We start from the raw sequence: 19,913 nt of genomic DNA on the forward strand, positions 1-19,913 counted from the left end.
TATAAAGAGATTGAAACTTCCCTCCTTCTCTAAGTTGAAAATTATTTTAAAGATCATCTAGTCTGATCTAATTATAGCAGAACCCACTAGAGCAACTTTGACAGATAACTCCCTAGAGGTTTGAAGACCTCCAGCAAATTAAAACTCATTCTTTCATGGGCAATCCATTCTACTAGTTCATTGTTCCTCCTGACATGCAGTTTGAACCTACTTCCTTGTAGTTTTAACCCACCGATTTTAGTTCTGTCCTTATGAGGTACAGACCATCCCTTGCCAGAAGCCTTTTGGGTAGGTAATGTAGACTGTGGTCTTGGAATCTGAAGTTCTCTTAACAGCACCATCCCTTAAGCTAGTGGATTACTGCTAAAAGTTTCTGTTCCCTCATTGGATGTTGATCTTCCATTGGAAATACAAGTGAATACCATTTGTGTTTGTAACTCCTTGGCTTTCAACATCAGCTAGAGTTTGTATCTCCTCTTCATTTTGTCTATCCATCAATTCTTCCATATTAATGTCTGCCACATCTTTCACTTTTTCTTTAAAATCTTCCTTCATCTCCTTGAAGGACAGAAATAGGATGGAAATCCACCTCCTGGATTTCTCCTGGCAAATCCCAAAGACACTCTTCCCTCTCTCCCTCCCCCCTCCTTCTTTCCCTAAGCTTCCCAGAGGATTCTCCTGCTGATTCATTCATTCAGCTTCCTCCTCCCCTGCCAGTGTGTATTCTTACGGAACTGACGGAGGGAATGAAAATAAACAAAGCTTAAAGAGGGGGGGAAAGGTCCACGGGGGGGTTCGGGCAGCTGGAGCAAGAGGAGAGCGCCTGACCGTACAGCTGAATGAGCCAAGAGAGTCCGCTTGAAGAATGCAGACGGGAGGGATAGACTCTGACGAGACTAGGATCCGAAGCTCTGGGACAGGAAGCAAAGCGGGGTGTGGGGGGGACAAATGATAGCATCACCCTCCCGCCGCTGCTTCCATCCACCAAAGCCCGAATGACTCACTGACTTGCAGGATGTTGTCGATGCAACCGTCAAGCAAAGTGATGCCCCTGCGGAAGGGCAGGCGCTTATCAGCAGCGGGGTGTGTCTAGCCTCTGCTGGCAGCACTCCGAACGTAGCATAAGCCATGGCGAGGGCAGAAGGGAAAGCGACGGCGGCAGAGGAAGCGGCGGCCGACGAAGGTCCCGTGACACAAAGTGCTCCGCCGCCATCCACGACAACACCCGCCCGCTGACCCAGCCTGCAGCCAACACCATACCCAGGTCTGTGGCAAAGGCACTTGGTGGGGGTAGGGTGCTCTCCATGCTCCGCCATGATCAGCCATTAGGACCAGCCTGGTGGCAAGGTGTAGCTGCCCATGGACCGCTCCTAATAGCAAGTTTGCACCCCCCCAGCGCCCGCCACCCTTCCCCTAAATAGGCCCAAATTTGGGGGGCAGGGCTTAATTTCACTCATGCCAATAAAACAGTTCTGGGCCTTCCTATTGGGGGGACGTATTGTTGGAGAAACACAGTATAAACATGAGTAAGAATACAGAAAATAGGTACGAATAAATGGGGACAATAGGACAGGGACGGTAGGCACGATGGTGCACTTATGCACGCCCCTTACAGACCTCTTAGGAATGGGGTGAGGTCAATAGTGGATAGTTTGAGGTTAAAGGAGTGGGGGTTAGAGGATGTAACAACAGAATCAGGTAGTGCATTCCAGGCATCTCTATTGCTGAAGTCATACTTTCTGCAATCGAGTTTGAAGCGATTTACATTGAGTTGTATCTGTTGTGTGCTCTTGTATTGTTGTGGTTGAAACTGAAATAGTCATTGACTTGTAGGACATTGTAGCAGATAATTTTGTGTGCTACACTTAAGTCTAATCGTAGGCGGCGTAGTTCAAGGTTGTCCAAGCCCAATATCTCAAGCCTGGTGATATAGGGTATTTTGTTGTGAGCAGAGGAGTGTAGTACTCTTCTCGTGAAATACTTCTGGACTCGCTCGATTGTATTAATGTCCAATATGCAGTGTGGATTTCAGACTGATGAGCTGTATTAGAATATTGGTCTGGCAAAAGTTTTGTATGCTCTAGTTAGCAATTCGATATTTCTGGAGGAGAAGCTTCATAAGATTAGATTTACAACTCTTAATGCCTTTTTGGCAATGCTGTTACAGTGATCTCTGGCGCTTAGGTAATTTGATATGAGTACTCCAAGGTCCTTGACAGAGTGAGGATCGTCAACGAGGTCATATCCGCCTAGTTTGTATTTGGTGTACTGATTTTTTTTACCAATGTGTAGAACAGAGCATTTGTTGGTCGGGATTTGGAGTTGCCAATTGTTTGACCATTCAGACACATAATCAAGGTCACTTTGAAGGACAGTAGCATTGTCTGTGGTGTTGAATAGTTTTATGTCATCCGCGAAGAGGACGCAGTTGCTTATAAGGTGATCGCAAAGGTCAATTATATAGAGTATAAAGATAGGGTCCTGGAACGCTGCCTTGGGGGACACCGCTGTTAACTGGAACAGGTTTGATATAGCGCTCCCTATTTTTACTATTTGTTGCCTGTTTGACAGGAACGCAGTAATCCACTTATGAAGGGATCCAGAAATGCCATAAGAGTTTAGTTTTAACAGTAGTTTGTCATGTACCACTGATTCAAAGGTTTTGCAGCAGTCTATGTAAATTGTGTCTATAGCTTTACCCTGGTCAAGTAGAGTAATCCATTTGTTTTGCAGTGTAGGAGTTGAAGATTGCAGGACAATTTTTTCCTGAAACCAAATTGTTTCAGGAAAAAGGAAGGGCTTGTCTGAGATGATTACTCAACATTACATACAGGCCTCTTTTATTGTTGCTCTTGTAGCAGATCTTCCTTTTGTCCCTCAAGGCCATTTCCTTTTCCCTCTATATTGCAAGGGCAATTATATTTTAGGCATATTTCACTCTTCCCTTTCAACTGTAGGGCAGCTATAATAAAATTTTCTGATCCAGGGAAGGAAAACATTTTCAAAATATTGCAGAACAAGAACAGTTGGACATTTTTTTTGGTATCAAATAAGCAATTAACATCTTCTCCATTAAACCAAGACTTAAAAAGAAGATAAAAGGTAATGGGAAATAAACCTTAACGTCCTAATTAATAAATGAAGGCATATCCAGTTTTCAAGTTTTTGTAACCCTGTTTCATGTTAACAAATCTACATCTCCTAATCTCTGGGAATCTTGCTTTCATCACTGTAAGCTTCTTTAAGGAATTTGACAACAGTTGAAGCTTCTTCATACAATAAAAGTAGGATGGGCTATTTCTTTGTTTCATCCTACAACAACTGGCTTTGTCACTTTATAATTATATAAATCATTAATGCTTCTAGCTTTATGGTACCCAGGCAAAACCATTGCATCTACTTCTGCATAGACTACTAATTACATTAAATGGCCCTCACTCACTCAATCCCAATTTTCTGACTGCTTTAAATGTCACATCATGAAATTTGAAAAAGCCTCCCCCCTGAACTTCAATATAACATCCTAACTGGTGGACACCAATTTTGCTTTCCCTATTTACTACTGTATATTAATAGAACTGGGGAGCAGCTGAATTGTCCTTATTTCCTACAAAAGAGGGGAAAACCCACCCATTAAATACAAATATTTCTTTCGTTGTTTTTTTCTGTAGTGTAAATAGTGTGTAAGGTTTCTTTAGAAAATGTGGGGAAGTTGAATGACTAAACCTTTAATATGCAAACAAGCCTGTGTGGAAGCTAGAGGAGGACACATACCAACCATTGCATCCTTCTGTGTGACCTACTAATGTTAGGAATGTGGAGTCTTTTTCAATTGTTTTTCTTAATGACCTATATTATTTGTTTTGGTTGCTAAAGGCAAATGCCACTGGAGGTGGTGGGCATGTGCAAATGGTCCAGCGAGCAATGAAACATCTTACCTACAGCTCTCTCTGCTTTCCTGAAGAAATCAAGTCAAGACATATGGAAAGCAATGAGAATATTCCGTACTACTACTATCGGGATGATGGAGTTAAAGTATGGGATTCAATCAAAAGGTAAAAAGTTGCAATAATATCTGGTTAAGATTTTCATTTTATTAAGTTTTTAGATAGCAGTAATTCTTTGTTTAGCCAATACCTGTGTATTCTACTCGTCTTCTATTTTAGATAACTTCAAATTATTGCAGGGATGAATGCTATATTTCTAGAAGCTATAGTAACCATATAACCTTCTAAGTATAGATCGCAAATAGTCAAATGCTCAGACTTCTGGATGGGATGTCATCACTCTAGATAGACATGGTATGCAATCTGAGGATCATCCTGCATTTGTGTCTCTACAGAAGGGGCAAATGGCAGCTGTGGCTAAGAGGGCTTTTGTACAACTTTGAAGTGTGCATCTGTTGGTCTTATTCCTGGACCGGGATACCCTGCTCATGACCTCATAATTTCCAGACTTGTTGTTGCAATGTGCTCTATGTGAGGCTGCTCTTAAAGAATATTCAGGAGCTTTAACTGATGCACAAATGTAGCAATGCAAATAATAGCACCAATTATTCGGGGCATGTAACATCACTGCCCTGCAAGCTGCATTGGCTTTCACTGTATTTCCAAATGTAATTCATGGTGGTGGTTGTTATCTTTAAAGATCTTCATGGTTTGTGACTAGGTTATAGTCACAGGACCACATTCCCCTATTCTCTTTAACTCTCATTGATATGCAGGAGGGTAATGTCAGTTAAGAAGGGTTGACTGTTGAGACCCAGAAGGTGAGTCCTTTGGACCATTGTTTACTTCAGATTAGATTGACCAGGTTCTTGCTGGTTTTTCATAAGGCCTTTTAATTTTAGGACCCAGCTTGGGGTCCTGGATATGTGACAAAGCTTATTTTTCTCATTATTTGGGCAATCATCAGAACCCTGACAGCTGATAGATATTTGAAGGATGCCTGACTGCTATGTGTTTTAGTTTTGATATTTTGTATTTTACCATTTTATTGTAAGCTGTGTAGAGTTATGTATGTGTGATGGGTGGCTATATAAATTGAATAAAAAAGATACCACTTCTAGTTTTATAAGCCAAATGAACATCAGGTACCATTTGCGGGGGGATGATTAGCTTGACAGAAAACAGCCTACATTCCCTATGTTCCTTTTCTTTGTGTCTACCTACAATAGATCAGTAAAACTGGGAAGAGCAATACAAATTCATTGTACTGAAGAGAGAAACTGGATTTTGCTAATTTCAGTGCATCATGTAAAAAAAAAAAAAGCTGTTCTGGTATTGCATTAACCATCATGCATTCCTTTCCAGGAAATTAATATTCACTAATTGCTTTCAATTCTCTTTGCAAATTGCTAATAAAAAATACATAATCACAAAAACCCTAACTGAGTCACAAAATACAGGGAGCAAACAAAGGTAGAAGCCCAGAGGAATCAACCCTGATTCAAGATAAGACTTCAAAAGGTGAAAATCCTCTCAGTCAGATTCCCTATTATAATACTGTACAGATACTTTTCAGTTAACTTTGCATACAGATGTAACAGGCAATAGTTTTGTACTACATTCCTTTAAGCATATACAGAATATATGCCATGAAGTCATGAATGAAAGATATCAAACCCTAAATGGGAAGACGTGAGAATGTAACAACTTTTTCAGTCTCTCCCTCCTCATCCCTCCCACCAGTTATACTCTAAAATGGGAAAGACAATGCATCTTCTGTTTATTGATTTTAAGACCTGCTAATGCACTGGAATGGGACTTTTTGTCTCCTACCCTTGGCTGCGCCTCCTTCTCCGCCAGTGTTCCTCCTCGGGCGATTCTCCTCTGACTTTTCTCTTCGGCTGACATGCCCCTGCCCGTTCTCCCTGGGCAATGGGCCACAGCCCCTCTGTCCCACATGGTACAGCGCAGCTGATTCTCCAAAGCATGGTTCGTCCTGGGTTTTTCACTGCCCAGGACAGTTAGCTGCCAACCAATCTGCTAGCTGCCAGTGCCGGCAGCCATAAGCCATGGTGCGATCTTAGTGGTGGGGTTTGGGGGAGGAGCTGCAGCCAAATGGCTTTAGGAAAGCCAAACACTTTTTAGGAGAAGAAAGGAGGGGGTAAGTAAGTAAGGGGAGGGAAGAGCTGGAGGGGGGTAATTATGCTGGCTTCATCCAAGGGGTGAAGGAGGAGAGAAAGAAAAAGGAAGGAAGGAAGGAAGGAAGGAAGGAAGGAAGGAAGGAAGGAAGGAAGGAAGGAAGGAAGGAGGGGGGAGGGGGAGGGAGGGGAAGGGAAGGGAAGGGAAGGTGAACGAGGTATGGATGAAAGATGGGAGGGAGGAAAAAGGAGAGGAAGGAAGGACCACAAACACCTGGAAGCTTCAGATGATATTTTGAAACAGCACAGCAACCCAGGGCTGGAAGGGACCTCTGAGGTCATGTAGTCCAACCCCCTGCTCCAGCAGGAGACCTTATGTCAACTGGGTTATTTTGGTGCCTTAAACACAGAGGAGAAATTCTCAGAAAAGGGAAGGAGTTTACTAGGCAAGGCTGACATGCAGAGGAAGGCAAAAATAGTCCTTGACTTATGACAACAATTGAGCCCAAATGTTGGTCCTAAGCAAGAGCTTTCATCAACTTTACCACTGATCTTGCCACCATTGTTAAGCGAGTACTTGCCACTCTTAAGTGAGTCATACAGTCGCTAAGTGAATCTGGTTTCCCCGAATCTCCGTTGCATTGGCACTGAAAAAAGGGTCATGACTGTTTTTCACACTTAATGACCATTGCAGCCTCCCCGTGGTCAGATGATCCAAATTCGGACAGGGACACTTGGCAACTGACTCATACTTATGACAGTTTGTGTCCCAGAGTCATGTGATCCCCCTTTGCAACCTGACCAATGAAGTCCATAGGGAAGCCGGATTCACTTAATGACCATGTGGACCATGTAGTTGTTAAGTGGACCATGGCAGTTGGGACAAGAATGTGCATTACTAAGTGATGTGGTCATAAACCATTATGTCACATGAAAGTGCTTAGCAATGGCAATCCCAGTTGTCATTGTAACCCCAGAACCATGTGAGTTGTTTTAAGTGAGGACCTTATAAATGGGGAGTAATATGGGATGAGGTAGAATCCCAGGCAGATAGAGTTATGGATGGGTGGGTATCACAGATGGGCACTATGGCAGGTGATCAGGTGCTGGGGCCAAATACTAAGGAGCACAGAGATGGACAGGCAATAAAGCAGCAGGAGTGATTTGCAACCTCCTGCCAACTTTCCCATTGACTTTTCTGATAGGAAGCCATCAGAGAAGGTTACAAATAGCAACTATGGGACCACAGAACAGTGCAACCATCATAATTGTGAGCTGTACCCAAGTGTCTGAATCACGATAACATGATTATGGGAATACTGCTATCGCTACAACTTCACAGACCAGTCCTAAGTTGTTCAGTGCCATCTTGACTCTGAACAGTCATTTAATGAATGGTCATAACCAGGGGTGGGATTCTACCGGTTCTGTCCACTTCTGTAAAACCGGTGGCTCTGAAGAGCAGCAAACAGAGAGCATACATAGAACCGGTTCTATGTTTGCTGCTGTTTTGGCCCACCTACCCGCCCGGGCTCTTACCTGACCTCTATTTCCTGCTTTTTCAACTGCAGCTGCTTTGCGCGACACAGTTGCAGTTGAAAAAGCAGGAAAAAAGTGCTTTTTCAACTGCTGCGTACCTGCATGCAGCGCTGCTCAGCTGTCCAGGCAGCTAGCTGATGATGATATACACGCGCGCACAGCGTGCATCAGGCTCACACAAAACATAAAATCACTGAACCGGTAGTTACACCAGTCGGATCCCACCCCTGGTCATAACCCAAGGACTATCTGTATCTTAGCAATCTCTGAGATCGAGGCAGAGAGCTCTCGTTGAAATCAACAGCCATCCTGCAAGCCTCCTGTTTTGCTTATAATACAGGCTTCAGCTTAATTACAGTTCAGTTTTACAATGTGCTTGGTGTGCTCTGGGCCCATAACCTGTCAGAGTTTGCAGCAATCCAACCATCACACAAGTAAATAATTCAGTAGGATTCATTTAAGTTGTAGCAACGTTTCGGCAGAATCTCATCTGCCATCATCAGGCTTCTGTATTGTGTTCGTCTATGAGTCAGACTTTTACAGTTGTTTCAGTTTTAAATTTGGGGCTAGCCTACTGCTGTGCCAGAATGGTTTTTTCTTCATCCTGATTGGTTGGGAGTCTTGGTCTGTGTTTATTGGTCTTGGAGTTTGCTGTGTTCTGCTTGATTGGTGTTTCTAATATCTTCTGTCTGTTTTGTGGCTTTTTTTGTGTGTGTGTGTCTTGATTGGCTGGCAACATTGTGTTCCTGTATTGGAGGCTTTTAGAGCAGCTTGGCTCCGAGTAAATGGACGGCTATCATTTGTTAGGAAGCTAGGTTTCATCTGGGTGCCTGGTTGGGGTGTGTTTGAGCTGGAGGTATCAGGGGGGATCTGTTTGTGCCCAGGTGTTTGGCTGGCTTGTGGTGTGGAGATTTTTTTGTTTGTGAGTGCAGGCTTCCAAATGATTGACAGTCTGGTGGAATCATCTCTTCTATTCATGCTTTCAGGTCTTTTTTCAATCTCTATGGCTTCTCTGATAATTCTGTGGCTGGGATTTTCTATAGTGGCTAGGGTTTTGGTGCCATTGAAGTTGATGCTATGACCTGTGGCTTTCATGTGTTGGACTAGTGAGGAAGTGTGTTCCAGCTTTTTTACTGCATTTTTGTGTTCATCCAGGCGGGTAGTTATTCTTCTGTTGGTCTGTCCAATGTATGTGGCCAGGGGACTTCATATATGCCTTGGTTTTCCAGGTCAATGTTATCTTTGGGGTTTCTAAGGATGGCTGCTATTTTTCTGTCTGTTTTGAAGGCAGTCTTGATGTGATGCCTGTGTAGTATCTTACTGATTTTGTCTGTAGTACCTCTTATGTAGGGCAACTGTAAAAGTCTGACTCATAGATGAACACAATACAGAAGTCTGATGATGGCAGATGAGATTCTGCCGAAACGTTGCTACAACTTTAAAAGCACAACTACAATGACGTGGGAAAATACCCGAACAAAGCTGAATACCATACATACACACACACACACACACACACACACACACACAGATCAGTCAATCTGATTTGTATATACACACACACACACACACACACACACACACACAGACACACACATATACAGATGAGTCAAGCTAAGCCACGCCCAGGCTCCAAGCTGTCTGACATGGCTCACAACAAATCCTGCTTCTTAGTCACCAAACAGTTCCTATTGGCTGACTTGTTGTTATGGCTTATTAGCTTATAATTTCTTACACACTGGCAGACTTATTTTATTGATGGCTAGACAGTAAAAATAGAAGTTAGAAAGAAAGGGGCATAAAAAGGATAAATGTTAAAATGGAAATTTGTTAAAATGGACAAACAAAATATTATTGTTACTACAGTATTAATGTTATTGTGATGAATTATTGTAAACACCTTGATTATGATTGTCTAAAAACAATTGTACCCAGACAATACACTGTTTGTTGAAATGGAATTTGTATATATTATATTAATAAAACAAATAAAACGTTTTTTAAAGTTCCATCCTCAGTGTCATTAGCCAACTGGATGGACACTCCAAAAGCCATGTGGCCTGCTGTGCATGAAGTGCTAAATAAAGCTAGGGAAAGCACACACTATGTGTGTGTTTGTGCAGGAAGCCCAGAGCTGATTTCGCTTCTTCTCTGCCAATATAGATTTATTCAGTAAAATTTATACTCTTGGTAAAAATAATGTCCCAGGAGTTTCTTTTTCTGGGAATGCCAACGGGATAATTGACAGTTACATTGCATCAGATGGTCCCAATCCTTATACTTTTATTAGTCAGTTAAGCCCTCATCTCATATGATATACATTTACCGGTCTTAAAGATGTTTCCTTCTGTGTTCCCTTGGCTTCTGTTAGCTAATCCCTTTTTGCCTTTCAGTGGCAACATAAACAACTTTGCTGGACTGTTATGTCCCAGGGTTTTAAGAATAGCCCCACTATCTTTGGGAAGGTATTGGCCATTGACTTGGTCACATGGCAGCCACTGCAGTTGTGTTGGCAATAAGTAGATGTTGTTGGCTGACACTTCTGAGGATGATTGGTCACATGGCAGCCACTGCAGTTGTGTTGGCAATAAGTAGATGTTGTTGGCTGACACTTCTGAGGATGATTGTCTTCAGAACTCTGTTTCCCTAATGAACTCCCTATGCCAGTGGGGCTATAAGGATTCTCATGCTAAGGCACAACTTGTTAAGCAGGAGGTCAGATATTTAGGTTACATAGAACAACAGAGTTGGAAGGGATCTTGGAGATCATCTAATCCAACCCCCTGCTCGAGCAGGAGAGTCTATTCCAAATATTAGCCTCTACCTAGGATCGAACTCACAGCCCCCTGATTGTGAGGAGAGAACTCCACCTCTAGGCCACTGCATTGGACATTTCATCTCAGGGTACTAGGAAGTTCTCAAAGAAGCAGATCCAAGCTGTCTGTTTTCTTAAACTACCTACAACAAAATGCCAGCTATGAGGTTTCTCAGTTTTGTCGTATTTAAATTTTGCTTTAATGGCAAAAGGCCTGGGTCAAGCTACAAAAGGCTCCAATAGGGACCTCTTTTAATGGACAAACTACTATCAGATGGCATTTGACACTATCAAAACCTTTTATCTTGTTTGTTGCAGAGAGCAAGGGGGTAGCTGCCGGTGGTTTAACCTAAACCCTTGGAAGTTGGGAGTGCCCAGTGGCATACTTCTCTAAACAACTTGACCCCATTTCCCAAGGATGGCCTGCATTATTCTGTGCAGCAGCAGCCATCATCCTTTTATTAGAAGCTGCTGAGCGATTAACTTTTGGCATCAACATTGTCATTGAGACTCCTCATTCCATCCAGGAGCTGCTAGAGTCAAAGGGAGACCATTGGCTAACAGCCAGTCACCTTGAGAAGTATCAAATAGCCCTTCTTGATAATCCGCATATACACTTAAAGTGGAGTGGCAGATTTAATTCAGCTACCTTTCTTCCCCAACTAGAACAAAATGTTACTCATGATTGTGTCCGAACCATCACTGAGGTCATCCGCATCTGGTAGACCAGCCATTTAAAGATGCAGATAGGGACCTGTATACAGATGGTGGCAATTTCATGTGCTAGGGAAAAAGCCTGGCTGGGTATGCTGTGGTATACTTTGGACCAAGTATTGGACGCAGCAGCTCTCCTTGTGGGAACTTCAGCCCAAAAGACTGAGCTCATTGCTTTGACCAAAGCCTTAGAATTATCGGAAAGTGCAGTTGTTAATATTTTTACAGACAGTATCTTTGCTTTTGGTGTTGAACATACATGGTGCCTTGTGGAAGAAGCGTACATGTACATGGTGCCTTGTGGAAGGAGCGTGGGTTGCTCACTGCACAAGGCAGTTAAATATGTATCTGAAATATTGAGTTTATTGGATGCTATTTTGTTTCCCAGCAAGGTAACCATTATGCATGTAAGAGCCCATAGTAAGGATGACAGTAAACACAGCCGGGGAAATGCCCTGGCTAATCACACCACCATGTCTGCTGGCTGAGGTATCCTTTCCTCTTGATATGTTTATGAACTCATTCCTTCCCATTTGCCTATGATGGCTCCTTCATATAGGCACAGAGTATGGGTGCTGTTTATCAGGGGAATTGGTTGAAGAAAAATGGGGAAAAAACTTCTACCAGTGCATGAATTGTGGGGCCTCCTGAGAGAATTACATGCAAGTACACATTGGGGTTCCAAGGCTCTGATTGAGTTCCTCATAAAGGACTATATTTGTCCTAGAATCTTTGCTAAGGTTCTTAGGGTGGTCAGACAATGTGTTGTTTTTCAGAAAAAACAATCCAGCAAACCCCCACAAAGTTCTACTTGGGCAAACTTAAGCAGGGCCATGCTCCTGCCAGTTTTTGGGATGTTGACAGGTCTGTGGGTTCCTGGATCTATTTTTTTTTCTTTTTTTGAAGAAGAAAACTACATCAGCTCTTTTCCAGCCTCTTGGAAGTTTCCTGGTGCTTCAGGATCTTTGAAAGTTATGGTTCAGTGATTCTGAGATCACATCTGCCAGTTCCTTCAAAACTTTGAGGTGTAATCTTTCTGGTCTTGGTGATTTGAACTCATCTAGGGTGCACAGATATTCTCTTACTATTTTCTTGCCTATTTTAATTTGTATTCCTAATCTGTCTTTTATGGTACTGTTTTTGATAGGTTGGACTGGGTTTTTCCCCCGTTTATATAAAGACAGATGCAAAAAATGGAACAATAATTTCCTTGACTTTTTCCTTGTTTTTCACATGTTGAATAGAATAGAATAGAATAGAATAGAATAGAATAGAATAGAATAGAATAGAATAGAATAGAATAGAACAGAATTTCGAGGGTACTTTGGAGGTCTTCTAGTTCAGCCCCCTGCTCAAGCTGGAGAACCTATACTATTTCAGATAAGTGACTGTTTAGTCTCTTCTTAAAAACCTCCAGTGATGGGGTGCCCACGATTTCTGAAGGCAAACTGTTCCACTTGTTAATTGTCCTCACTGTTAGGAATTTTCTCCTCAATCCCAGGTTCCTTCTCTCTTTGATCAATTTCCAATCATTGTTTCTTCTCCTGCCATCTGGTGCTTTGGAGAATAATTAGACCCCCTCTTCTTTGTGGCAGCCCCTCAAATACTAATTTTTCTTTTCTTTAGATTAGTCAAAACCCAAATACTACTACAGCTGTTCTTCATATGTTTTAGTCTCCAGGCCTATGGTCATCTTAGTTGCTCTTCTCTGAATTTTTTCCAAAGTCTCAACGTATTTTTTGTAGTACAGTGACCAAAATTGGTTGCAGTATTCCAGGTATGGTCTTACTAGGGTTTTATAAAGTGGTACTAATACTTCACATGATCTTGATTCTATGCCTCTGTTGATACAACCCAGGATTGTATTAGCATTTTTGGCTGCTGTTGCTGCTGCACATTGTTGGCTCATATTCAAGTGATCATTCACTAGGACTCCAAGGTCCCTCTCACAGTTACTGTTTTTGAGCCAGGTCTCGCCTAAACTGTACTTATATCTTTGATTTTTCCTGCCCAAATGTGAAACTTTGCTTTTCTCCACATTAATTCATTTTGTTGAATAGGACCCATTCAAATTTGTCAAGAACTTTTTGGATCCTGAGCTTGACTTCAGGGATGTTGACTATTCCTGCCAGTTTATCTGCAAATTTGATGAGTTCCCCTTCTATTCCCTTATCTAAGTCATCTATGAAGATATTGAAGCGTACTGGACCTAAGAGGCACCTTATGGTACACCACTACTTACTTCTGTCCATGTGGATGTAGTACCATTAAGGACTACTTCGTTGAGAAGTTTTTTTTAATTTTTGATATTTTTTACTTTTGTCATAAAGCCTTAGTTTATTTTGAGCCTTAGCTTTTCTGGCTTCATCTTTGCAGGCTCAGACTATTTTATGATATTCTGCCTTCATTATGTGCCCTTCTTTTCACTTTTCACTTTTCATTCTTTTATTTTATGTTTTATTTATTTTATTTGTATAACATATAAAAAATCAATTTCAATCAAGCAATGTGTTGTCTGGGTAAAATTGTTTTTCGGTCATCATAATCAAAATGTTTACAACAATATGCAACACAATAACATTAATACTATAATAACAATATTTAGCTTATCTACTTTAACAAATCTCTGTTTTAACATTTATCCTTTTTATGTCCCCATATTTCTAATTTCCGTTTGACTTTATTTATGCTTGCATGATGTTGAATTCCTATATTGCATGGTCATTCCCACCCCCTCAAGATTCCTGTAACTTCAATGCCTTCTATCATTTCATCCAGTGGTGGGATTCAAAAATTTTTACTACTGGTGCTGTGGGTTGCTTGGTGGATGTGGCTTGATGGTCATGTGACTGGGTGGGCGTGCTTGGTCATGTGACTGGGTGGGCAGGGCTTGGTTGTCATGTGACTGGGTGGGCATTGCCAACTCAATGTCACTCACGTCAAGGGGTGCCTCGCCTGGCCTCTCCCCTCCCAGCCATTCCTTGTCACACCCAGCCTCAACGTATCTATAGTTCTGTAAAAATGTTGTTCACCTTTTTTTTACTTTATTATCTACATACTATAGATGTACTTTCATGGACCACTCACATGCTTTGCCCAAGAGTGTGATAAACAACAGGCTTTTAAAGGGCTGCCAGAAAGAAGGGGGGGGGCAATGTATTTTCCAAAGCACCAGAAGGCAAACAAGAAGCAATGGAAGGAAACTGAACAAAGACAGAAGCAACCTAAAACTAAGGAGAAACTTCCTGGCAGTGAGAACAATTAACCAGTGGAACTGCTTGTCTCCAGAAGTTCTGGGTGCTCACTGGAAGTTTTTAAGAAAAGACTGGACAGCCATTTCTCTGAAATGGTACAGGGTTCCCCCCAAGGTCCCGTCTGTTATTCTGACACCTTTCCCAGGACCTCTACACAGATTTTGGCATTCTCAGTTTTCCGCCTGGGCAGGGGGTTGGACTAGAAGACCTCCAAAGTCCCTTTCAACTCTTGTTATTCCTGAGCTAAATAGCTAAGAGTTACATAGCTGCCACTAGACTTCATTTTTAAATAAGATTTTTAGAAACCTGCAATTGAAAGTTCTTCATGTCTCTTTACCCTGAAGAACCAATTTCATTTGGAATTTAATCCCAAACTGATTGCCCTTTTAGCATTTCTTTTGATACTTCTCCAAAATGCACTCCCAAGAAGCCACATCTCCATCTCTCTCTCTCTCTCTCTCTCTCTCTCAAAGAGATCTAAAGGGGGGACACACCTCAGTACTACTGGCATTAATAGTCTTTCCAAGGACATGTACAAGAGTCTAAACAGAAAATATAAGCAGGAGCCAGAAAATATTAATGTATTATTCACAAATCCCTCCTGGAAAATCAGTATTGATTTTCAGTTGTTACTTAATGTTTCCCAAATGCAATCCCTTGTAGAGCAAAAAAAAAAAAAGAAAGAAATAAAATCAGCCTGGCTATCCAACCCATACATTTTTACAAAAAGGCAGATCCAATTCAGTGGTGGTATTCAGCTGATTTGCACCGAATCGGGCAAACCAGTAGCAAGAATTTGGCATGGGTCGCCAAACCGGTAGCAACATTTGGCTGGCCACACCCCTGACTCGGTCGCCCGGTCTCCACTCACTCGCTCGCTTGCCCTGCCTGCCTGATGCTTGCTCACTCCGCCCACCCCACCCACCCGCCTGCCACTTGCCCCGCCCAGTCACTCCTCCCCTTCTGGGTTCTCGTGGCTTTCCATTCTAGCCTTCCCACATGGTGCCTGCGCCCCAACTGAGCAGCCCTGATCTTCCTGCTCACAGGTAAGCCTGCAAGTCGTGCTACCCCCTCCCCCACCATCCCCAGACTTTTCTGGGCCTTCCCTCCCGTCCCCGCACTTTTCTGGGCCTTCCCTTCCGTCCCCAGCTGGTTGGCTAAGCCAATGTGGTTCTATCCCACATGGCGCTTTCCCAGCTTTCCCTACCACGTGGTGGCCATGGCGCAGTGAGGGCGGGTGGATGTCCCAGCCGGGGTTGCTGAAAATTGCGCACTGCATGTGCAGCCCTGGCTGGGACATCCACCTGCCATGCCCTGCCCTGCCCTCCCGCCACCACCCACAAGAAAGCAAGTGGCTGCCGGAGATCTTTGGGAGGGAGGGTGGATGCTGCTGCCGCTGCCGCCATCCACGGAGGTGCTTTGGGAGGAATCCAGCCTTGGAGCAATTTGGAGGTTAACAGACATGCAGTTGCAGCTAGCCAGCGCCCACGAGGAACCGAGGCTTGGAGCAGTTTAAAGGAGGACTGCTCCTCTACCCTAGCCATGCATTTTCAAACAGGCACTTGAAAACACATGACTGTGGGCGGAGGAGTGGTCCGTTAAGTTCCAAAACTGCTCCAAGGCTGGATTCCTCATGGATGCTAGAAGTATAGCTTCCCCTTGTGAGTAAAGTGCCTGGAGTGTCAAAAAAAAAGATGAACAACATTTTTACAGAATTATAGATAAGTTGAGGCTGGGTGTGACAAGGAATGGCTAGGAGGGGAGGGGCCAGGCGAGCCAGCCCTTGACGTGAGTGATATTGAGTTGGCCACACCCACCTAGTCACATAACCACCAAGCCATGCTCACCCAGTCACATGACCACCAAGCCACGTCCACCAAATAATCCATGCCCACAGAACCGGTAGTAAAAAAAATTGATTCCCACCACTGATCCAATTCAATTTAAAGGCACTTAGTCCCATCCATATTTGCAGAGGGACTTCATCAGTTGAACTACTAAACCAATATAGGTGCAGAAATTTTTCAGTCATAATTTCACATGTAAATTAGTCATTTGTGTAATACAACCTGCATATTGTTCAAAACAGTAATTAGTATTATGGGTGATGTTTGACAGCAAGCTAAAAGTCAAAGATCACAAGAGTGCTTTTATTGTACGTATACGAAACATCGCATACCAGCCAGAATAGCATATTAAGCTGGACTTATGCAACCTGTTGTACAAAATAAACACACGCATATTTATTCTCCGGACTATAGACATTGAATGCATGTAAATCCCTGAAAAATATGTGATAGCTCTGGGCAAAAGAAAGGCAGTAAAATCACTCTAGGTGTAGGGACAGTGTAAAATACTAACACATGATAAATAATGGAACAATTAAAAATAATAGCACAGAGTTTTCTCTCTCTCACTTGCTTCCTATTTCTTTTTCTTTCTTGCTCTTCTTCTCTCTCTCTCTCTCTCTCTCTCTCTCTCACACACACACACACACACACACACACACACACACACACACACACGGTGTGGGGTGAACTGATCTGGCAAGCTCCAGAGCAGCAGGTGGTGGGAGAAGGAAGAAAGCAAATGGCGGTGGCGACAGTGGTGCTGCTCCAGGACTGGGAGGCAGCCCCAGGACATCCGCCCATCCTCCTGGAGCACCTCTTCCACCGCTCGCTTTCTTCCTTCCAGAGGAAAAAAGGAAGAAAGCAAGCGGCCACAGCGGTGGGAGAGTAGGGCGGGCGGATGTCCCAGGCTGCTGCAAGTTCCACTGGGACATCTGCCCGCTCTCCTGGAACACCTCCACCACCCCTTTCAGCCCCAGCACAGCGGAGATGCTCCCCAAGGGCTGGCCACTGACCCGCAGGCCAGGCCAGGCCGGAAGCGGCATATCCCCTGGGAGAAGGAAGAAAGCAAGCAGCCATGGCAAGGGGAAAGGGGAAACAGGGTGATGCAGGATTAGCCCAGGCCTGCCTGGGCAGAAAATAGGTAGATAGGTTAAGGAAGGGATAGAGAGAGAGGGAACGAGAGAAAGAGAGAGACCTGATGTACCAGATTGAAATGAGGCCTAGTTTAGAGGCCCTTTTCCCCACCTTTGCCAGCATCTTTGCCAGAACATTGAAACATCTTTGGCTTCTAATTAAAGGTTTTGTGGACAAAACATGGTCAAGACTATCAGGAAGCTCTCACATTTTGTTGAGGATTTAAACTGGATCCATTGGACCAGACCTCTGCCCTAAAAAATACTTTTCCCTGATATATTACAGTGCCAATTTTGAAGAAGGCAAAACCAAAATGTACTGGTAAATTGCAAGGAGAACACACACACTCCCTTCTAACCCTGCTGGAGCAGGTGATTGGAGTAGAATAGATATTATCTTTCTCCTCCCTCCCACCCTCCTTCTTTATTTCTTTTTCTCTGTGTCCCTTCCTTCTATCCCCTCCTTCTTTTTTTGTCCCGTTTTCTTTCTGTCCCGTTTTCTTTCTTTTCTTCCTTTTCTCTCTCTCTCTCTCTCTCTTTCTTTTCTCTCTCTCTCTTTCCCTCTTTCAGGCTCACCCCATTGACTTGGTGCACTGCTCCGCTTGGACTTGCTTGGGCAGGTCCCTCCAGTGCAGTGGGCTCAATGGGGTGGACCTGTGGGGCTGGCACCTAGAACAGTAGGAACACTCCGGCAGTGGCGGAGTGTTTGAAAAGTAGAGCAAAGCCAGAGGTTGGTAATTTTTGCTGCAAAGAATTACAAAAGTTTCTGGGCTGTGCACAAGAAGGGACACACATGTCAATGCAATTCAGCAACATAAAATAAAGAAATACAAATAAATCAACAAGAATCGGCAAAGCATCTCTGATTAGATTCTATTCACTACTAGAATCTAATCAGAGATGCTTTGCCGATTCTAGTCCAATGACCTGCTCCAGCAGAGTTAGAAGGGAGTGTGTGTGTATGTGTGTTTGTGTGTGCGCGCATGGCTGTCAAAACTCCAAAAACAGGTCAAGTAGCTCTGGGGAGGCTAGTCATAAATTAGAACATTTGCTAAGCAACTGGTCATTAAGTGAGGACCACTTGTATTTGGTTTGCCAGTCACCTGGCCACAACCACTCAGTCATGTGACCAACAAACCACACCTACCTGGTCACGTGACCAGCAAGCCTCCAATTAGGCCACGCCCACAGAAATTTGAATCCCACCCCTGCAAGGATGAGTTTGTAGCACCAAGGGGGCAGTGGACTGATAAAGTTTGTGAACCACTGGACTAAATAAAAGAGTACCTCAGAGAAATAAAAACAAGAGACAATAGATGAGACCAACACAGTTGCATAAAGAGCTCTCTGACAAACTGCGGGATAATAAAGATGTAGAAAAAATGGAAAGAGTCACATATAACTAAAACATAATATTAGTAAATAGCCTGAATCTGCACAGATAGTCAGAAAGGCTAAGGCTGAGAATGAACTTGCAATAAATACCAAAAATAACAAAAAAAGTTTCTTTCAATATGTAAGGAACAAGAATAAAGTTAAGGAAATGATCAGTTCAGTAATTGAAGAAGATGGCAAGAAGGTGACAAGCAGCAGGGAGGAAGTGATATTGTTTAATTCCTACTTTGCATCTTTCCCTGCAAAAAGAGAAAAAAGACCTCAACCTATCAAAAACAGCATTGTGGGAAACAGAACAGGAATGCAGGTCAAAATAGGCAATAAAATTGATAAAAGAACACCTATCTACTTTAGAAGAGTTCAGATTACTAGGACCAGTTTGTTTACATTCTAGGGTACTGAAGGAGCTAGCAGATCTCAGAACCAGTGAACATAATATTTCAGAGCTCCTGGGCTTCTGGCTGTGCTTCTGGTGACATTGGAGGCAAGGACTGCAAGCTCTGCAGCCCCGCTCCAAACTCTCGCCATTGGAGGGCTCCGAAAGGAGCCATAGGGGTGGTGAAGTAAAGCGGGGCAGCTTGCAGGTCGAGGAGAGCCACATCTCTCCTCCCTGACTTGGAAAATCCCCCTCGTCCAAAGATGAGGAGCAGCGGCAGTCAGTCAACATGGCTGCCATCAAGCAAGGACAGTCAGAACACTTAAGAAAGTGCAGGAGCGAAGAGAGCAGTGAATAGAGATTATTGCTGGGTGAGATGATTCTTCTTTTACTTAAAAATTAACGCCAAGGAATAAAAAATCCGTGATAAGAGACAGTGCTGTCCAGACAGTATATAGGTAATGGGAATTGAGTTAGTTAAGTTAGAAATGGGAGCTGTCCCCTTAAGGGAATGCCTCATGGTAAATGTAGTTAATGCATCCTAGGAAATGTAGTTCATGTCATGTGGTCACATCTGTAATCCTGATTGGTCACTGAATTGACCCTTGGTAGGGTTGGGGGAGGTTCCTTCACTCTTGCCTGGACCCCAGCAGCGTGCTAGTGTCTCAGTCATCTACTAATGATTGGAAAATAAAGCATACTCCTATAACTTAGGATTTCTTTTGAAATATTTGATATTTGGTGGCTGTGAT

At 43.2% G+C, this 19,913-nt stretch overlaps 1 protein-coding gene across 2 annotated transcripts in view; it reads left to right on the top strand.

Annotated features, from left to right (window-relative positions):
- ALOX5 (arachidonate 5-lipoxygenase) overlaps positions 1–19,913 on the top strand; it is a 154,709-nt gene that overhangs the window by 100,336 nt on the left and 34,460 nt on the right. For both annotated transcript variants that reach the window (XM_026688473.2, XM_087962524.1), the window contains exon 10: positions 3,877–4,055. In XM_026688473.2, coding sequence (XP_026544258.1) covers positions 3,877–4,055 — 179 coding nt within the window. The remainder of the gene's footprint in view (positions 1–3,876; positions 4,056–19,913) is intronic.

The sequence above is a fragment of the Notechis scutatus genome, chromosome 3 (assembly GCF_049901735.1).
Source record: "Notechis scutatus isolate UNSWTSFEM ecotype Mainland chromosome 3, rNotScu1.2, whole genome shotgun sequence".
In the NCBI taxonomy this organism is placed as follows: domain Eukaryota; kingdom Metazoa; phylum Chordata; class Lepidosauria; order Squamata; family Elapidae; genus Notechis; species Notechis scutatus.